This window comes from Eschrichtius robustus, chromosome 19, assembly GCF_028021215.1.
Source record: "Eschrichtius robustus isolate mEscRob2 chromosome 19, mEscRob2.pri, whole genome shotgun sequence".
NCBI lineage: Eukaryota > Metazoa > Chordata > Mammalia > Artiodactyla > Eschrichtiidae > Eschrichtius > Eschrichtius robustus.
Window position 1 is genome coordinate 62,588,957 of NC_090842.1, and position 20,246 is coordinate 62,609,202.

Genomic DNA, 20,246 nt, shown 5'->3' on the forward strand with positions numbered 1-20,246 from the left:
CCCGCGATCGAATGGAAGTGTTAGATTCGCCCCGCCCACGGTCCACGCTATGCCCCGCCCCCAGGTGGGGGGCGAGGTTCCCGTCTTAGCCCCACCCAGTGTACCCCTAGTCCCAGTCTTCCAGTCTCGGCACCGCCCCCGCTTGGGGGGCGTGTCCAGGGCAGGGCTGGCCCGTCTGGCTCAGACCAGCGCCGGCTTTAAGCTGCCGTAGTTGGAGTTCTCGGTGCTGTAGGCTTGTGGCACGCTGTAGATGCCTGACTCGGGTTTCCAGTGGGGGCCGCCCCAGGGCAGCTCCAGCGGGCAGAAACGGTCGAGCCGGCGGAGTGGGTGCAGCGGGGGGCCGTAGGATTCTTGAGCCAGAGACAGCGCCCCGCGGTGCGGCACGACTGGCATCACCGGACGGGCGCGCGGCACGCGGATTTTCGGCGGCCGGAGTGGCCGAGAGGAGCACGGACCGGGCGGCTGCTTCGGGCCGTGGCCCCAGGCCTGGGGCGTCTCCCCGAAGCTCCAGGAGGTCACCGAGTCCTTGCGAGGGTAGCCTGACAACTCCTTCCTGTCGGGGGTTGGGGTGGAGGCACGATGGGGAGGGCACGGCTAGATAGATCCTCGAGGACACATTTGTAGGAGTCAGGGACCCTTTAGGAAGCATGGGACTGGGGAGTCCTAGCCTGCATTCCGGGGTCCTCGAGGTATTTAAGGGCCTGGAATCTGGGACTTTCGCATCCTCGGATAAGAGTTATCTGGGGGACTCAAATACCAAAGGAGGCCCGCCCTAGACCCTCAGGGCCACGTCCCCAGATCCAGAACTCCTTCTTGGGCCGTTTTCAGGCTTCTTGTTCCTGAGAGTTGACACTAAGTATACCAGGGCGCTAAAAAAGGTAGGGGCTGGGTCTGAACTTCTGATTATTGCACGTGCAGGAGCTGAAGGCCGAGACTACTGAGTCAGAGACGGGGAGCCAAACACCGGGGGGCTCGGCGTCCCACCAGCCTATGCGGGGGCTGTGCAGGGGGGGCGGTGCCAAGGGAGGACCCAGGCTCACTTCGAATAGGCCTGGAAGTCCCGGGCCGAAGTGGTCAGGTAGAGCTGATGGCGGTCCAGGATGCCCTGGTCAGAAACAGTGAAAGGCCGGCCGGCCAACTCGGGGTTCTTCGTCCAGGGGATTAGAGCCTGAGGAGGATCGCGGGAGGAGGGATGAGCAAGAAAGGTTTCATACCCCTTTTCATGCCCTGTGCCCCAGACGGAGTTCCTCTTCCTTCGGCCTCAACAGCGCCTCTGAAACAGGCCGACACCCGCCCCCAGAATCAGAATCCTTCCTGGCCAGTTGCACGCCAGTGCACTTCACCTTCGCTCCCCAAATCAGAACCCTTACTAGCCTCACCTGCAAAGTCCAAATACTTTCTGCCCGTCATCGGACACAAAGCCAAGCACCCAGTCACTAAAAAACCTTCCTTGCTCCTCCCCTAGATTCAAACCTTCTCGGTCCCGCCCCTGGAATTCAGCTGTGCCTCGGGCGACTATTACTCCTTACACCTCCCTAACAGGGGAAGCCAGCCCCGCCTTCCGCTCCAGACCGGCCTCGGAATATTCAAGCTCCGCCCACACGTACATTAGGCTACCTAGCTCCGCCCGCAGCCTCAGAACCGCCTCCTAGGCCCGCCCCAGGATTTACCAGCTGTGCCCCCAGCCTCAGAGCTGGGATTTCGGGCTTCCAGTCCCCTCCTCCTCCTGGCTCCGCCTCAAAAGGCCTAAGCCCCTTCCCCACTCAATGTAACCTCCAGATTCTGTCCCACTCTTTAGACCCCAGACTCAAAATTCCCTCAGACCCCGCCCCAGGGTCTCAAAGCTCTGCCAGATCCTGCCACTGCGGTCTTCTCTGCTACCTGGGAAGGGCCCCCTCGGTTGTGGTCCGCAAGCTCCAGGGGCTGGGGCCCGATGAAGGAGGTGGCGCCCCGGTCCAGGCTGGGCCAGCCGGTGTACTGCGCCCTCGTCTCACTGCACTGGTGCTTTGTGATCAGAGGGAGGCGCCAGCCGCGGTGTCTGAGCTGCAAGAAGACGACGCGGGGACCCAACATGAGGGCGCACGGGACTCCAGTGCTGTCCCCAGCCTTGTCTCCCGCGGACCTGGGCATCCCAGAACCTTACTTTTTCCGCTACATCCTTGATCCCCACAGTCCGCGAGCGATCCGCAGGTTCTGGGGCCTTGGGCTGCGCGTAGGGCCCGCCGTGGGTCTTGGGCACGTGCGCCGAGCCCGAGGTTGTCTCCCATCTGCTGGTGACCTCGTCGAAAGCCCAAATACGCAAATCCTGCTTTGCGGCCGGGGGCAGGGCCTCCGCGACCGTGGACTGAGGAGAAGGTGCAGGACGTCAGCTAAAAAGACTCAGGAGTCTTGTCCGCAAGCCCTGATCTTTCCCAGTCAGTCCCCAGCCCTTTCCTCCCGCCAGTTCCAGGCATCCGGGTTCCCTGACCCCTCCTCTCTCAGACCCAGTCCCTGGAACCCTCCTCCTTCTGTCAGACAGGACTCTAAGCCCGGAACCCCCTTTTCTCTCAGCAGGTGTCTGGATCCCCAAGCCCCTCCTTCAGTCTGGGCCCCCAGTCTCCTCTTGGCTAAGAGCCTAGGGTCCTCTCACCTGCACAGTGGGCGGGGGAAAGGGCACGGGCGGGATACAGTGGTGGGCGACGCCACTGCTGGTGAGATGCCAGCTGGGCTGGGATCCAGGCACCTCTGTCCCAGAGATGGGGGACCGTGGGGTACCGGAGCGCCGAGCTAGGGTCCGACCCGCCATGGTCCCACCCCCGCCCCGTAGCCTAGCAGGAGCCGGCTTGTTGTTGCTGTTGCCCCGGGTGACAGAACCCGCCCACCCTAAACCCAGCCAATGGAGGGCCTACAGGCGTGCAGATGGATGGAGTGAGAAAGACACCCAGGCAGGAGGGAGGAGGATTTTGAGAGAGGAGTACAGAGACCCCAAGAGGGGCACAAAAACTCAGAGAAATGCGGGGGTGGGGACGGAGACCCAGAGGGAGAGGAGGGCAGAAAGAGAGGGGGAGAGCAATGGAAGTCCAGAGTTCAGAGAGTTTGAGATCCAGAGACCCAGAGAGGGGGCAGCAGAGAGAGGGGGACAGAGACCTGGGGCGGGGGGTGGTCAGAGACCCAAAAATAGAGGAACAGAGGGAGAGGAGGGCAGAGCTACCCAGCGCATCAGGGCATCCATGACAAACATCCCCCTTTCCTATAGGGTCCCGGCCCTCTTGGCCACCTCCTCCCTCTGCCAGGACAGCCCACCTCGGCAGCAGAGGGCAGGGGTGAGGGACTGGGTAACGATTTCCAGACTTCCCCAGGGCTCTCTCTCCCTCCCTCCCCGTGTGTGCTGAAGGACTCAGCATCAGCTTCGGCTTCTTCTGTCCTGCCTGCCTTTGATTTGGTTGAAAACTTCCACCTGGGTATGGGGGTGGGTGAAAAGGGAGGGACCCACGGGGAAATACTTGGCAATAAAGAGGTGGGTGTGGAAAGAGCTTTGCTGAATGAGAAAGAAACACACACAGGAATGGGTGAGACAGTGAGTGAGAAACAGGGACAGAAAGAGAGCTAATGACCCAGAGATGATGGGACAGGAATTTAGACAGAGAGACAGCAAAGGAGGCGGCAGAAGAGAGAGCGGGAACCACAGACCCGGAACACAGAGATGTAGAAACAAGGGCAAAAGTGTGGTCTGTGTCTGCATGCGGCTATGGAATGGTAATATATGAAGGGGTGTCCTGAGGGTGTGGGGTCTACCCCTGACTTCTCTTGTCACTTCCTCACTTTAAAGCCCTTTTGGTCGAAGCCTCTGCCTCCTCAGTCCCCATTATCTCATCCCACCAACCCATTCTTCAGACAGGGAAAACTGAGGCTGCCTTCTGCAACCTGGCCCAGGGTCCCACTGACCGCTTCATTCAGGCTTCTGGGGCCACTTCTCCTGTTGGATTTTCCTGGCTCACTCTAGGCTGATCAGGGTCCAAATCACCCCTGATCCCAGCCAGGGGGCAAGCCAGTTGGTCAAAACCTCATGCTCTACTCAAGCTGGACAATGGTAAGGTCTATTTCTTCACTAGTATAGGGTAAAGGTTGGGACAGGGAAGAGGGGTAGAAACCTGATTCCAACTCCCCACCAAGGCCGAACTCTTAAGCATCCTGACATCCTGTCATTCAACCTTGCTTGTGCTCCTGCTGTGATAGGTAGCTCACTACCTCAAAACAGAATATCTAAGTCAACACTTGCCCTATCTGACTAAGTAAGATTTCTCATTCGAACCCCAGCTCCCAACTAGTTGCCTGCATGTTCCAGTTTTTATGCTCCCACACACACTTCTTGACATATCCCCTCCTTGTCACTCTCTCCAGGGTGGGCAAGGTGATGTCCTCTGAGATCGCATGGTCAGCAGCTTAGAAGCTGAGGGCCTCCAATGGTCAAATCCACCAGAGCTGATCTGACAAGTTGTGTATTAGAGCTCATAAACAGTAGGCACTCAGAAAATATTGGCTATCATCATCATCATTATTACCCTCAAGTTCATCCAAGAGAACTCCTATTCATCCTTCAAAACCCCATTTGGTTTCACCATCTGTCTTTCTTGCCCAGATTGAGCTCTCAAAATCAGAGAGCTGTGATTTTTGTGACCATTTGACGAGTTCCCAAACTGAGGCCTAGAGCAGCCAGGCCACCCCTGAGGTCTTTCAGCATCCAGCTCTCTTCTTCCTCTACCTGCCCAGTTCCTGGGCATGGGCCTCAGGCCCGGCCAGTCCGGCTGAGGAGCGTGCAGACACAGGCAGTGTCAATTCGTATCCATCGCCAGCCCACACGGCCCTGGGCATCGGTAGTCAATGCCCGCACGTAGGACTGCTTGGCCTTACACTCAGACACCCAGTGCCTCCGGTCCACACCCCGGCAGCCTCCTCCACCCCCACCGGGGCCACCTTCCCCAGCGCTGTCAGCCTTGCAGCGGGTTTCAAAGAAGTACTGGCGAAGGGGACTGCCGCCAGCCGCAGGCACCTCGCCAAGCACCTCCACCTCGCGCCCACGCAGGTCCACAGCAGTCCGGCGGTCTGTCACCCAGCTGCTGACTGCGTCACACACAGCCAGCTCTCCGCGGCGACTCGCTGGTGCTGTCTCACTCACCCCCCGCCGACTGCGGTTGGCCAGGCTGCCAGCTGGCTCCCCAAAGGCTCCAGCCTCCAGCAGGAAGAGCAGAGGGGGCCCAGCGGGGGTACCCCTGGACAGGGCTACTCGGGGGGACAAGAGGTCCCACTCGGGGACTGGAAATGGGGGCAGGGGTGAGGGTGAGGCGTGGGGCTCCATTGGGACACTGGGTAGGAGGAAAAGTAGGAGGATGGGGAGGGAGCCTGAGGGGTGGGGGAGCATCTCGCTGAGCACCTGAGGACAGAGAGAGGGAAGCTGGAATTAGAGAGAAGGATAATAACTTAGTGGTGGGGGCCGATGGGAACTCCAGGGGGACCTGTGTGCCAGAACCACAGGGAGGCGGTTCTGGCACTTGTTCTAGAACTTCGGGGGACCCTATATTCTAGGACTTCGATAATGCCCAACTTCTAGATTAATCATACTTAGTCTACTATTATTACTATTAATAGCCAACAAATGGGGAAATACAGGCAAATGGGGAAATACAGGCTCAGAGAGGTTAGTGACTTGCACCACGTCACACAGCCAGCAAATGCCGGAAGTGGAACTTGAACCCTGTCCCAGCAACACCACTCTGCCATCCTGTCTCTACAACCCCAAGGAACCCTAAGCCCTGCAGCCTGGAGGAGGTTTGAGTTTCCAAAATTCTGAGAAAGGTCATGTTCTGGAATCCTAGGGAGACCCAAGTTCAGCTTAAAACTGCCACTGTGAAGGCAAGACACTTCCTCTCAAGTGGGGCTTCAGTTTCCCTGTCCATGAAACTGGCCCAGGGCTGGGAGACACTGGCAGGGGTGTGGATATTGCAGTTTCTCTAGAACATTCTGGAAGCCTGTGGATTCTGGGAAAGGATGGCCTGGAGAGGACTGAGAAGAAGTGGGTGGTTACCAGACCTGTCAGCACCTCCTCCGCCTCCGAGCTCCAGGGTTGGGGGCCCCCAGGCTCCGGGGGGCCCCTGTGGGGGACGCAGGTGGCCCCCTCCTTCCTGACATCTCAGGAGAGGGAGGAGGCAACCACCTAGCGGAGGAAGGGAACAGGTAGGTTATAGAGGCAGGTGGAGGAGGGGGCCTGAACACTCCCCTTCTCAGTGTTCCTCTCAAAGTGTAGGGGACCAAGAGCCAAGGCTGCATCCCCCTGCTAGAGGCCCCTGCCCTGCCCAGGTGATGGCTCCTGGATGGAAAGCAGATGGGGGGAGGAGAGGGGAGGGGAGACGCTGAGGATGGAGGCTGGAAAAGATTACATCCTCCTCAGCCCATTCATCTCTCAGACAGGGCAGGGGCGGGGCTGGCCTGGACACCCGGGTCCCTGAGGGCCCACACTTAAGAAGCCCCGGGTCCCCGAGGCTGCTTCCTGGAATGTTCTCTCCTCACAGGACAGGCCAGGGCCCGTCCAAGACTTCTACTGCACATACCTGGCGTGGCCGCCTGCCCTGGCTGGGAGATGGGGAAATGGGAAGGGGGAATTGTGAAGAGGGGCACATGCTGACCCAACCAGAACCCGGAGTGTAGGTTCCCAGCTGCCTCCTGCCTCAGATCTGGAGTCCTGGGCCCTAGCTGCCCCCTCCCTTAGGAGAACAGGCTCTCGCCCCCTCCTCACTCAGACCCAAAAGCCCCGGCCCCAGCTGCCTCCTCTTTCAGGAACTCAGGTCCCCAGCTCCTTCCCTCAGATGCGGGAGTCCAGGCCCCCAAATCCCTCTTCCTTCAAACCCAGGAGTCCGGACCCCCAGTGCCCTCCTCCTTCAGACCCTGGAGTTCTGGAGTTCAAGCTCCTTCCCAGGTACTCAGATATACGGACTCCCCGGCCCCCCCTCCCCCAGAAGGTTTAGCCAGGGGGTCCGGACTCCCTCTGGGACACTGCCCTCCTGCCTCAGTTTCCTCCGCCAAGCCCCGCCCCCGCCGGCCCCGCCCCCGCCCCCCCCACCCGGGGGCAGGGCGACCCGGACGCCGGAATCCCGGGGGAGGAGGCGCGGAGGCTCTCACCTGGGGCGCACTCCTCGGCTCCCCCGGCTGCCCCTGGCGCGGCGGCGGCTCCTCCTCCTGCTCGTTGGCTGCAGGGACGCCCGCTCGCCCGCCGGCTCCTCGTGGCACAGGCTCCCGAGGGCCCGGGTCGGGGGCGGGGGCGGGGCGGCGCCCGACGGCGGAGGAGGGGCCGGGGGATCCCGCCTTCCACACGCGTGCCGAGACCTCGGAAGCCTGGCCTGGCTAGCTCAGCCCTCCGCCCGCCTCAGTCCCAGGAGGCCAGGCGCCAGCACCCCACTCCCTCCCTCAGACCCCGGAGTCCGGGTCCCCAGCCCCCTCCTCCCCCGGATCCAGGAGTCCAGGTCCCCCAGACCCCTCCTCCCGCAGACTCCGGAGTCTGGGCCCGCGCAGCTCCCGGCTCCTTCAGACTCAGGAGTCTGGACCCCCAGCCCTTTTCTTCCTCAGCTCCAGCCCCCTCCTCCCTCAGACCCAGGAGTCTGGGCCTGAGATTCCTTTGCGTTCTTTTGCCAGTGAAGTGTCAATCCCCGGGCAGATTCCCACCCTCCGCTCTCATCCCCAACTCTCCCGGGAGCTCCAGGCCAGACATTAACCAGCTGGGCTCGGGGAGTGATAAGGCCCGAGGCCCCGGGGAGACGCTGCGTGAGGGGGTCTCTCCCACATAAGTCCTCTCTGCTGGAATTTCCTGGGTGGGGACTGGGGAGAGGGTCTTGTCTTGAGTTCAGATAAGAGCAACTCAAGGTATTCTAGGACCCGGAGATAGACAAAGATATGATTTGGCAACAGAATGACCTGCTTAGAGAAAGAAAGTGAATAGTGACAGTTGAAGGGAGGTGGGGGAAAGGCACAAAAATGGAGAGGAAAAAGGGACAGACTTCCAGAGAAAGAGGGAGACAGAAACCCAGAGAGAGAGAGAGAAGACACAGATGCAGAGAGAGGGGACAGACATGCTGAGAAAAGGGGACAGAACCCCACAAGGGGGACAGAGACCCAGAGAAAGAGAGACCTTAAGACAGACGGAGATCGGACAGGAGTTGGAGTCCCGGGACAGACTTAACGCTTCATCCTTCCCCTGGAGCTATTTTCAGGAGGAAAGCCGACACCCGCCTTCGTGGAGGGGGGGGAGTGGTCATCCCGTACCCCTCCCTCAGCCTAAATATAGCATGGCAAGGTGGCGGGAAGGGTGTCCCCGGATTAGGGTGTTCCCCTCACCTCTCCCCATCCGAGCCAAGGCCACATAGAAGGCTGCTGCGGTTGTTTATTGGGGTGGAGGAGGGGCGCTTCCCAGTCTTTGAGTGTCCACTCAGGTCACTTCCCTGACCTCGCCATGCTTCCCATACCCCTAAGCACCGAACATGCCCCACCCCCTACCAGAGGAACTTTATGCAACTTTCAGTCTCTGATGGGGTAGTAGGGGTGAGTTTTCAAAGACTAATGGGAAGCAGTTTCCGTCTCCCCCTCTCTCCTTGGGTCTCTGTCCCCCTCTCTCTGTATCCCTCTCCTCTCTGTCTGGGTCCCTGTCCCTCTCTCTTCCCTGGATCTCTGGCCCCTCCTCTCTGGTCTCTTCCTCCTTCTATGGGTCTTTGTCCGCCCTCCTGTCTCTTACCCCCTCCCAGACCGCTGCCCTCTTCTCTCCTGCTCTCCCTCTTCCCCTTGGGTATCTCTGTCCTCTCTGCACGTGTCTCTTCCTCTTTGGGTCCCTGTGCTGGGCTCTGTGCCTGCCTCCCAGACTCTGCCCTGTGTCTGTCACTGTGAGGGGGTCTGTCTCCATTTCTTTTCCAAATGTGCCTTTCTCTCCATTTCGGAGAGAAGTGTTATATTATTTAAAGGTTACATTTTTTTCAACCTTTATCAAACACTTCTCACAGTCTGTACCTTCTTCTATCTCTCTGTGTAAAAAGGTGGTTGGATTAAATCAGGGGTTTCCAAACGGAATTTGTTAGCCACATTCTGAGTTGTCAAGAGAGACTCCTCAAACCAGTTCACACCCTCCGATGCATCACACTGGTGCTCCTAAGTAAGATTTCATTTGACCAAAAAAGAAAGGGGGGTGGTTTCCTAGCTAAAAATAACAACAACAACTCTCTGTAAACCACTGGATGGATTTTAATAAATTAATACAAGTACTTTGAAAGTTACGTGGCACATAGGCAGCCCTATATATGTGAGTGACGTAACCATCCTCCTCTTCTTCCTCCTCCAAATGCCCTTTTAGTACTGAAAGACCTCTGACCTTGGGTAACCCCCTCCCCTCAGAGCCTTAGTTTCCTCATTTGTGAGAAATGAGGCTGTTAGACTCGGGAAGTCCTGTGCAGACCAGCAGGCTGATGGGGACATGTAGGGTCAAGCAGCAGGCCACAAGTCCAGCCCCCCCATCCCTCCCCGGGGACAAGCCACGCGACCTTGGGAAGTCATGCCCATGCTCTGAGACACTGCTTTCTCCCCAGGAAGATAGAGTGGGCCCTGCAGTTTGTCTGACACACTTCTTGAGCTGCGGGAGGTTAGGGTGGTGCGTCTTGATTTGGGATCCCTTTGTGATTCCATGGCATACACTGTGCATCTCTCTCAGGTTCAGGGGCACTGACTTTTTCTGCCTTTTTCTTTTTTGGTTCTCTTTCTCTGGGGTGCTCTGGTCTCTTTCCAACTCTGGGTCTCTGTCCCTCTCTCTCTGGGTGCCTGATACCTGCCCCCTCTGGGTCTCTGTCTCCCCCTCTCTTTGGGTCTTTTTCCCCCTCTTGGGGTTTCTTTCTCTTTCTTTCTCTGGGTCTCTATCCCTCCCCAGCTCTCTGTCCCCCTCCCTTGGGTTTCTATCCCCCCATCATGTCTGAACAGAGTACAGTTTCTCCCCCTTTCCCCTTCCCTTGTGGCGCTGATCTCCATGTCTGGAAGGAAAACTCCAAGGGAAGACAGATAGAGGAGGGGTTTGAATGGCAAAACAAAGCAGGTGTGGGGTAAATGTAAGGGGCATCTACATCTTCCAAGTTCACCCAGAAGCCTTCTGTGTGACCAACTGAATCTACAGATACAGAACCTAGCCCTGCCCCTTATAGGGATGACACGGGGCAAGCCAGTTCAGTTGGTCTCCTAGAGTCCACATAGCACATTCACTCCTTGACACATGATTCCTTCCCAGTGCTGTTATCCTTGGGTCCTGGCGCTACCATTAAATGCAAAACAAACCAGCATGGCCCTGTGGTGCTCATACATACAGTCCAACTCAACCCAACGTTCCTACAGGACTCAGGGACGCAACTTGATGTAACCCAAACCAAACAGTTGTATGACCCAACTGAACTGGTCCTACGAGGTTCACATGATTATACAACTCATTACGACTCAACTCATTGTAGCCCCGACAAACTTCTAGCCACATAACTCTACACAATTCAACACAACAGAACCCTGAAAGACTCCTATGCTCATACATTCCAACCCAACTTAACCTCATATAACCTAGAAAGCTCACATTCTATCACATGACTCTTCGTATTTCTACATGACTCACAAGTTCACAGAACTTAAAATAACATGGCCCTAGAAGAATCACAAAGCCACGCAGTTTCCAGTGTCTCAACCCAACTCTCCAGCACCATGCATGAACACACAATCAGTCCCAACAGTGCCATGGGTGACCACCTTACTTGATCCAACGTGGCCCTAGGGGACTCATAAAACCACAGAATCCTGCATAATGCAGTTGGACAAGACTCACCTACACTCGTAACCCAACCCGATCCAACATGGAACTAAGAAACTCACAAAATTATGTGACAAAACCTATCTCAATACTACCCCAAGCTTTGCACAACCCAATGCAATACAAACCGATGGAGCCTCCCCCTCAAATCAGCATAACCCATTGCCATTCACTGTCACCTAAGGAGGTACCCACAGGGGCTACAAATCCACAACTCAAGACCCAATAAGACTTAGTGTTCCCCAACCCATTACCACTTAACTTAGTTCTTCCTAAACCCGACACCCTCCCCCCAACTTTCCTTCCTCCCTTCCCTCCCTCCCTCCCTCCAAGGAAATGTGAGGTTCTGCAGACCTCAACTGTCCCTCACACTTCGGTGACCATGTGTTTCCCAGGCGGAGGCCAGAGGAGTGTAGGTGGGAGCTCAGGAACCTCTCGATCCACAAACCCCCCATTGACCTTGCCCTCCAGTGGGCAACAGGGCTGCGTGTCCACATGGCTGTACATCCCGGCCTCTTCGTCATCTGTCTCCCGGTGGTAAAAGTAGCTGAAGTTGGAGACAATGACTGGCACAGGTAGGGAAATGGTCAGCACGCCAGCAATGGCGCACAGAGAGCCCACTATCTTGCCGCCCACAGTGACGGGCGCCATGTCTCCATAGCCAACTGTGGTCATAGTGACCACCGCCCACCAGAAGGACTCAGGGATGCTGGTGAAATGGGACTCTGCCCGGTCGGCCTCGGCAAAGTAGACTGCGCTGGAGAAGAGGACCACACCAATGAAAAGGAAGAAGATGAGGAGGCCCAGCTCTCGCATGGAGGCTCTTAAGGTCTGGCCCAAGATCTGCAGGCCCTTTGAGTGCCGGGACAGCTTGAAGATGCGGAAGACGCGTACCAGTCGGATGACTCGCAGGATGGCCAGTGACATGGCTGGCTGGCCCACCCCCCGCTGCCGGGCCAGCTCGGTACCCAGTGCCACAAAGTAAGGCAGGATGGCCACGAAATCGATGAGGTTCATCACGTTCTTGAAGAAGGCTGTCTTGCTTGGGCAGGACGCCAGGCGCACCAGCAGCTCGAAGGAGAACCAACAGATGCACAGCGTCTCCACCACAAAGAACGGGTCATCGAAGGGCAAGCGAGGTGGGAGTCCAGGCACTGGGCTGGAGCCGTTCAGCCGAGCCGGAAACTGCAGAGAGGAAGGGGTTCAGGGAGGACCATGCCAGGGCTGGGACGCACTGGAATGGCCATATTTGCTGTTTAAATATTCAACTACTTCTTTACAAATTGGTCAATAGCTGCTGCCCCCAGAACCCCGGTGACCTAGCTGTAGTACCCTCCTTTTCGGGACCCGCAGGGAAGGCTGACTTTAGGGTCCCTGATCCTTCATTGGCAGGGCCTCCTGAAATAAGGCTTGAGTAGGGCTCAATCTCTTCCCTCCCAAAATCCCGCCCCCGGAGTTGAATTTCCAGTTGGGGAGGGTCCCCATCCTAGTCCCACTCCCTTGTGCCCTGCCCTCCCCAAACCCAGCCTGGACCATAATGGTTAAAGACCTTATCTTTGTGCCAAAACCCGGGCCCCTCCCCTCACGGCCCTCAGCTCAACTTTCTTTATGATGGATTCCTTTTGCCCCAGTCCTCAGGCCCCACCCCTCGATCTGCAGCTCCCTCGGCGGCTTTCTTGAGGTCCCAGATCTCACTACCTCCAGCCCATCCTTCCCATTGGTTACTGCCAGCCGTATAGACCCCCGATTTTTCAGTCTCGCCTTATCCCTCAGTTTTGATTTCTTAATACACCTGTCCTCCTGTGCTCCTGCCCTCCAAAAGCCGGGTTTCTCACCTACCTCAGCGCACGCCTTCTGATAAGGCAGGTCCTCCTACTCAGATCCTCAGGCCCCGCCCCATTAAGCTATACCTTTCCCGCCCCCAGCCCAGGATTTAATGTAGAGTCCCCTGGTCTGGTGCCGTCCCTGGCTTGCCCACCTCTCACAGGCCTTTGCCCACCTCTCACAGGCCTTTGCCCACCTTTGATTGGTCAGGCCTTCCAACCAGGCCCCCAATGCCTTGCCCAGCCACAGCCAGGCCCCACCTTCCTGAGAGGCCCCACCTCCCATTGCCCCTTACCCCACCTTATGATTGGCCAGGACCCCGTGGACCTCGTCCAGCTCCTCCCAAACCCCGCCTCTCCACACGCAGGCCCCGCCCCCTCACCGGGCCAGCTGCAGCCACCGCGGCGAGCCCCGAGTTGTCGCGGTCGTCGCGGAAGTCGGGCAGCGTCTCGAGGCAGAAGACGACGATAGAGACGAGGATAACGAGCACTGAGACAACGGCGAGCACGCGCGCGGCCTGCGAGCTCTCGGGGAACTCGAAGAGCAGCCAGAGCTGGCGCGCGAAGGCGCGGCGGGGCAGGGGGCGCTCCGATGGCAAGGGGCAGCCCTCATCCTCGCGCAGGCGCGCTAGCGCCGCGGCGCCCAGCCCATAGAAGGCCACCTCCTCCAGGAAGACGTCGAGCGGCACGTGCGCCGGCCGCCGCAGGCGCCCGCCGGACTGGTAGTAATAGAGCACCGCGTCGAAGCTGGGCCGGTGCCGGTCGAAGAAGTACTCGCGGCGCGCGCCGTCGTAGAAACGGCTGCGGCGCACCGGGTCCCCGAGCAGCGTGTCCGGGAAGCGGCCCAGCGTGCGCGCCCGGGTCTCGAAGCGCAGCCCAGCTACGTTGAGCACCACTCGCTCGCAGCAGCCGCACGGCGGCGGGCACCCGGGTTCCATGGCGCGCGCAGCCCCGGCGACCCGCGGACGGACGTGTGGCCCCCGACGCCCGACCCGGCCCGGCCCCGCCTCGGCCGCCGCCGCCCCAGCCGCCCCAGCCGCCCCAGCCGCCCCAGCCGCCCCAGCCTGGTGTCCGGTGTCCACGCGTAAAAATAGCCCGGCCATGCGGCCAGGGCGCGGGGGAGGGGTCGCCATGACCCCGGCGGGGCAGAGGGCGTTCGGGCGCCCTCTGCCGGGGCGCCCGCCCTTTACCCTCAGGCGACGCGGCGCTGCGCTTTCTCGGGGTCCACCTGGCCTTCCGGGTTCCTTTCCCTCTGTCTCTCCATCGCCTGAGATCTCTGTCCTGCGTCTCTCCGGGTTTCCGTGTATGTCTCTCGTCTATGTTTTTATGAGTATCTGAGCCGCTCTGTTGGAGTCACAAATTTCCATCTCTTTGTCTCTCTCTCTCGTTCTTTTGTATGTCTCTGTGTCTGGCTATGTCTTCACTTTGGGTCTCTGTATCTCTGGTCTCGGGGTTGTATCTCTGAGTATCTCTATGGGTCATTTATCTCTGAGCTTTGCCGTTCTAGGGTCATCTGTGTCTGGGGATTCCCGTCAGTCTCTGTGTCTTGGTCTCTCCGAATCTCCGTCTTCCTTTTGATTCTTGTATCTCTATCTCTGTTTATTTCTTGTCTCTCTTGGTCTCTGTCTTTCCCCTCTGTCTGGGTCTCTCTGCTTCTTGTCTCTCTGGGTCTCTTCTCTCTCATTACCTCTCAGCCCGCTGTGTCTCTGTCCCTGGGATTCTCTGGGTCTCCCCTTTGGGTATCTTTCTTTCCCTGTTTCTCTGAATTACTGCGAGTCTCTGTCTCAGGGCCTCTGGAGGACCGAGCCTCTCCCGAGTCATATCTCTGAATCTCTCTCTGACATTCACCCTAGGTTGTCTCTGCCATTGTCCTGGTGGTTTCCCCATCCTGGGGATGTTCCAGCAGCTCTAAACCCTGAGCATGTGTCCCCCACACGGGGTCCCCTCGCTCGGGTTGCCCCTACCCCCACCCCCCGGGTCTCCACCTGGATTCTCTGCCAGACTTTCTTAGACCCAGCAAGGCCTGAGCTGCAGCCCTGAATAGTGCAAAAGGAGGCCAGGCCTGCCAGGAACAGGTCAGGGGTGGGCTGGGGAAATGCCGCAGGGTCACTCGAAGGGACCAAAGGACAGACAGACGATGGCCTTCCAGCCACCGGTGTCCTATGACACGGGGTAAAAATAGCCCCATCCGATGTGCTTGGCGGGAAGTCGTGGGGATTGGACACCCGGACTCCAGGGAATGAGGCCCCGGGCGCCCTCTGCTGGGGGAGTAGAGAGAGACACTAAAGGTTTTAACCCCCTAGGAATTCTGGCACGCTTTCTCTTCCTGTCTACAATTTCTTTCTGGGATGCTATGTCACCATCCATCTGGATTTCTGTTTCCCTCTCTCTGTGTCTATGTCCCTTTTTTTCATGGTCTTTGGCCCTACCCGTGTCTGGGTCTCTGTCTCCCCATCTCTCTGGCCTTTTCCCTTCTTTCTGGTCTCCTTTCTTCTCTTTTTTTTCTCATTCTCAGAGCCCACAGAGATCCCTCTTTGTGGGTTTCTGAATGCTCTGTGTGCACCGATCTCGCCTCCTCCCTGCAGCCCTATCTCTTAACACCCTCCTACCACTGAGCCTGGAGGTGGGCACTCCTTCTTGCCACTTCCAGACAATTCTCCCTCCCTCAGCTCCTTTGAAGCTCAAGTTATCCATGGACACCTCTTCCCAGCCTTCCCTAAAGAACTCATCCCTTTCCCTTCTGCCCACTCCCACTCTTTCATGGAAGATTTTCAACCCTGGCTCTATATCCATCACTCTAAAACGACTGTCATAATTCTTAATAATTTCAATATCCCCATATAGATGATTCTGCTAAAACCTGGCCTGTACCCGGTTGTCTTTTCCAAAAAGGACCATATTTTTTGTCCGAGCCATGTCACACCCTATCTTGTGGAGTCCATTCTCCAGCTTTTGGTGAGACTCTCAACTAACAGACCACCTTGGAAGGGACGCAGTGTGATTTCCGAGGTTGGATCATAACAGGCAACCTTCCACCCCACTCTTTTCCTTGGGACACTTGTGCAGGCTAGATGACAAGGCCCATGTGGAGAGGACCCTAGGCTACTAAACTCACAGCTGATCCCCAGCACCAGCCTGCAGCCACGTGAGTGAGCCATCTTAGAAGTCCTCCTGCCCCAGCCAGGCTATCCCCTGGAGGAGAGATAAGCCTTCTCCCTGAGGCCCTGCCCAGCTTGCAGACTTGTGAGTGAGATAAATGATCTTTATTGTTTTCAGTCATACAGTCTTTGGGTGGTTCGTTAACACACACCATGATACTAGATAATCTACACGTGGCCTCTTGGTACTCTGAACCCATCATTTCCATCCATCTTGCCCTCTGATCTACCCCAGCCCCCATCCTTCCTTTTTTACAGTCTTATTGAGCTACAATTCACATACCATACAATTTACTCGTTTAAAGTATACGACATGGGACTTCCCTGGTGGCGCAGTGGTTAAGAATCCACCTGCCGATGCAGGGGACACGGGTTCGATCCCTGGTCTGGGAAGATCTCACATGCCTCAGAGCGACTGAGCCCTCGAGCCACAACTACTGAGCCTGCGTGCCACAACTACTGAGCCTGCATGCTGCAACTACTGAAGCCCATGCGCTTAGACGCCACTACAATGAGAAGCCCGTGCACCACAGGGAAGAGCAGCCCCCACTTGCCACAACTAGAGAAAGCCCACGCGCAGCAATGAAGACCCAATGCAGCCCAAAATTTTTAAAAATAAATAAATGTAAAATAAAATAAAATAAAATAATTTTAAAAAATAAAGTATATAACCCAATGGTTCTTCCTATATTCATAAGAGTTTTGCATGCATCACTGCAATCAATTTTAGGCAATTTTTGTTTTCCCCCCAAAGAAACTCTACACCTGTATCTATCTGTCCCCCCCTTGATTGTGCCACCCACTTTCTCGGTCATACCCTTGTCCTTGTCATTATCAGTAACTACACCCCCTTAAAACTTTTTTTTTTTTTTTTTTTTGTGGCCACACGGCGCGGCTTGCGGGATCTTAGTTCCCTGACTAAGGACTGAACGTGGGCCACAGCAACGAAAGTGCCAAGTCCTAACCACTGGACCGCCAGGGAACTCCCCAAACTATTTTTTTCTTCCTCTTTTTTGTTTGTTTTTGTTTTTTATGGGAGTTTAGTTGATTTCCTCTTCTTCTTTTAAAAAAATTATTTTATTCAAGTATAGTTGATTTACAACGTCAATTTCTGCTGCACGGCACAGTGATTCAGTTATACATAAATATACTTTTTCCTCTTCTTTTCCGTTATGGTTCAGCGCAGGATCCTGAATATAGTTCCCTGTGCTACACAGTAGGCAAACTCTATTTTTATCACCCCATTCTCTGTCCATGCGCTCCCTTTTCCCACCAACCAAATAAAAAAAAAACTTTCAAGGGAGTTCCCTGGTGGCTTTAGTGGTTAGGATTCTTGGCTTTCACTGCCATGGCCTGGGGTTCAATCCCTGGTCGGGGAACTGAGATTCTGCAAGCTGCGGGGGGTGCAGCAAAAAAATAAATAAATAAAAATAAAGCCAACTTTCAAGCCCACCAGCATGTACAATGCACGGACCCCATTAGATTCTCATTATCTTTGACTACCCCCATCTTGTCCTCCCTTCCCTCTTCCCTCTGCTTCCACCGTTCCACGGTCCCCCATAAAGTCACTCTCCTTCGGATGTCTTTCCCTTCTTTGCCTATGATCCCCTCCAGGGCACTGTTGGGGTGAAACCCTAACCCTAGTAAATCCTCTCACCCACTCTGTGCCTTCCCAGGGGGCTCTGAGGGGGGCTGGACCCCAAATCCCAGCCCTCCTGTGACCCTGCTCTGTGTCCTTCATCAACGTACACTCAGCACCCGCCACACACACAAGATGGCAATGCCCCATCTTCATTCTCCTCAAATCCCCAGCTCACCCTGGTCCTCCTCACCAGGAGGAATCGCCTCCTGGAGCAATCTTCATTCTCCTCCTTCAGTCAGCTGATTCCCTCTCTCCTCATTCTTCTGAAAGCATAGAGGCTACCAGACACTTCATCTTCCCACAGCCCATTCTATCAGCTGCCCAGATGGTCTGCTTTTCATCTGTCCCTCCTGATCCAAGACCAACATCTTGCCTTGTGTCCTGGGTCCCATCTCTCTGTCCCACCTGCGGACTCAGCTCCTGTCATCACTCCTAATTCTCTTGTATCATTAATATGTGAGGCAGAATGATGTCCCCCCCCCCCACCCCGGAAGATGTCCATGTCCTAATTCCCAGAACCTTTGAATATGTTGGGTTAGCCAAAAAGTGCCTTTGGTTTTTAAAGACACATTTTTCATTTTCGCCAAGAACTTTATTGAACAACGTATTCACCTTTTTGTTCCACGCCCTTCTGCCATTTTTCAGGCAACTTCATAATTCCATATTCCCAAAATTTTTAACCTTTTTGAGCAAAGAACTGTTCCAGGTGCCTTTTACAGTCTTCCAGGGAACTGAAATTTTTTCCATTAAGAGAATTTTGTAAAGACCGAAATAAATGGAAATCCGAAGGTGCAATGACTGGTGAATATGAATATGGTGGATGAATCAGAACTTCCCAGCCGAGCTGTAACAGTTTTTGCCTGGTCATCAAAGAAACATTCAGTCTTGCGTTATCCTGATGGACGATTATGCGTTTTCTGTTGACTAATTCTGGACACTTTTCATCTAGTGCTGCTGCTTTCATTTGGTCTGATTGGGAGCAGTACTTGTTGGAATTAATCATTTGGTTTTCCAGAAGGAGGTCATAATAGAGGACTCCCTTCCAATCCCGCCATATACACAACATCACCTTCTTTGGATGAAAACCAGCCCCTGGTGTGGTTGGCGGTGGTTCATTTCACTTGCTCCATGATCTCTTCCGTTCCCCATGATTGTACAGTATCCACTTTTCATTGCCCGTCACAATTTGTTTTAGAAACGGAACGTTTCCGTTACGTTTAAGTAGAGAATCACATGCAGAAATACAGTCAAGAAAGTTTTTTTCGCTTAACTTATGTGGAACCCAAACATCAAAGGGATGAACATAACCAAGCTGGTGCAAATGATTTTCAACGCTTGATTTGGATATTTTGAGTGTCAGCTATCTCCCGCGTGGTGTAATGTTTTGTTTTGTTTTATTTTTTAAATTGTATTTATTTATTTGTTTGTTTGTGTTGGCTCCGTCGGGTCTTCGTTGCTGAGCACGGGCTTTCTCTAGTTGTGGGGAGTGGGAGCTACTCTTCGTTGCGGTGCGTGGGCTTTTCACGGCGGTGGCTTCTCTTGTTGCAGAGCAGGGGGGCTCTAGGCAAACGGGCTTCAGTAGTTGTGGCATGTGGGCTCAGTACTTGTGGCTTGCGGGCTCTAGAGTGTAGGCTCAGTAGTTGTGGCACACGGGCTTAGTTGCTCCGCAGCATGTGGGATCTTCCCGGACCAGGGCTCAAACCCGTGTCCCCTGCATTGGCAGGTGGATTCTTAACCACTGTGCCACCAGGGAAGCCCTGCGTGGTATAATGTTGATGGTTCTCAATTAATTTCTCGATTTGATTGCTATCAACTACTTCTGGTCTAACGGACCGTGGAGCACCGTCCAGCGAGAAATCTCCTGGACGAAACTTCACAAACCACTTCTGACATGTTCCGTCAGTCACAGCACCTTCTCCATACGCTGCACAAACCCTTTTTTGCCTTTCAGTTGCGTTTTTACCTTTCTTGAAATAATAAAGCATAAAATGTCGAAAATGCTGCTTTTTTTCTTCCATCTTCAATATTAAAATGGCTATACAAAAATTCACCAGTTTTGATACGTCTTTTTTTAAATGCACGCTGACATGACAGCTGTCACACGCAATCTAACAAAATTGTTTCAAATGAAGTTAAAGACAACTAAGTGCTACTAGAGCCATCTTACGGGAAAAAAACGAGTGAACCTTTTGGCCAACCCAATATTATATGGCAAAAGGAGCTTTGTGGGTGTGATTAAATTAAGGCTCTTGAGTTGGGGAGATTATCCCAGATGACCTCGGTGGCACCAAGGTAATCACAAGGGTCTTTACAAGAAGGAGGTAGGAAGGTCAGATTCCTAGATGATGTGAGGCTGGACGTACAGGTAAGACATTAAAATAAAATAGAAAATACTTAAAAATGGGGACTTCCCTGGTGGCCAGGTGGTTAAGACTCCACGCTACCACTGCAGGGGGCACGAGTCTGATCCCTGGTCAGGGAACTAAGATCCTGCATGCTGTGCATGGTGCCACGGGGAAAAGAAGATAAAAGACAAAAAAATAATAATAATTAAAAATGAAAAAACAAAAGAAGAAAAAATGAAAAATGAAAAATGAAAAAAAAAAAAGTAGAGGTCAGAGAGGAGAGAGATGCTACTTTGCTGACTGTGAAGATGGAGGGAAGGGCCACGAGCCAGGGAATATAGGTGGCCTGTAGAAGCTGGAGAAAGCAAACAAGGAAATGACTTCTGTCCTAGAGCCTCCAGAAGGAACACAGCCCTGTGGACCCATATTAGA

At 55.1% G+C, this 20,246-nt stretch overlaps 3 protein-coding genes across 3 annotated transcripts; all 3 read right to left on the bottom strand.

Moving 5' to 3' along the window:
* Nucleotides 1-180: 180 nt before the first annotated feature.
* SAXO3 (stabilizer of axonemal microtubules 3) lies at nt 181-2,785 on the bottom strand. Its single transcript, XM_068527157.1, has 5 exons — nt 2,630-2,785; nt 2,144-2,344; nt 1,882-2,043; nt 1,041-1,168; nt 181-553 (listed from the first exon to the last, which is right to left on the bottom strand). The coding sequence occupies exons 1-5, from the start codon at nt 2,783-2,785 to the stop codon at nt 181-183; spliced, it is 1,020 nt and encodes a 339-aa protein (XP_068383258.1).
* Nucleotides 2,786-4,765: 1,980 nt separating this feature from the next.
* Nucleotides 4,766-5,398, bottom strand: NTF4 (neurotrophin 4). The gene has a single exon (XM_068527082.1). The coding sequence runs from the start codon at nt 5,396-5,398 to the stop codon at nt 4,766-4,768; it is 633 nt and encodes a 210-aa protein (XP_068383183.1).
* A 5,814-nt stretch (nt 5,399-11,212) lies between these two features.
* Nucleotides 11,213-13,643, bottom strand: KCNA7 (potassium voltage-gated channel subfamily A member 7). The gene is made up of 2 exons (XM_068528064.1): nt 13,053-13,643; nt 11,213-12,031 (listed from the first exon to the last, which is right to left on the bottom strand). Exons 1-2 carry the CDS (start codon nt 13,605-13,607, stop codon nt 11,213-11,215), a joined length of 1,374 nt encoding a protein of 457 aa, XP_068384165.1. The 5' UTR covers nt 13,608-13,643.
* Nucleotides 13,644-20,246: the final 6,603 nt, after the last annotated feature.

What these genes read in the sequence shown, in the direction of transcription:
- SAXO3 (XM_068527157.1), bottom strand. Translation starts at nt 2,785, where the DNA reads ATGGCGGGTCGGACCCTAGCTCGGCGCTCCGGTACCCCACGGTCCCCC. An exon ending in TCAAGGATGTAGCGGAAAAA is followed by an intron (nt 2,044 to 2,143) that starts GTAAGGTTCTGG and finishes GTCTTCTTGCAG; the next exon opens with CTCAGACACCGCGGCTGGCG. An exon ending in ACCGAGGGGGCCCTTCCCAG is followed by an intron (nt 1,169 to 1,881) that starts GTAGCAGAGAAG and finishes GATCCTCCTCAG; the next exon opens with GCTCTAATCCCCTGGACGAA.
- KCNA7 (XM_068528064.1), bottom strand. Translation starts at nt 13,607, where the DNA reads ATGGAACCCGGGTGCCCGCCGCCGTGCGGCTGCTGCGAGCGAGTGGTG. An exon ending in CGGTGGCTGCAGCTGGCCCG is followed by an intron (nt 12,032 to 13,052) that starts GTGAGGGGGCGG and finishes TCCTCTCTGCAG; the next exon opens with TTTCCGGCTCGGCTGAACGG.
- NTF4 (XM_068527082.1), bottom strand. Translation starts at nt 5,398, where the DNA reads ATGCTCCCCCACCCCTCAGGCTCCCTCCCCATCCTCCTACTTTTCCTC.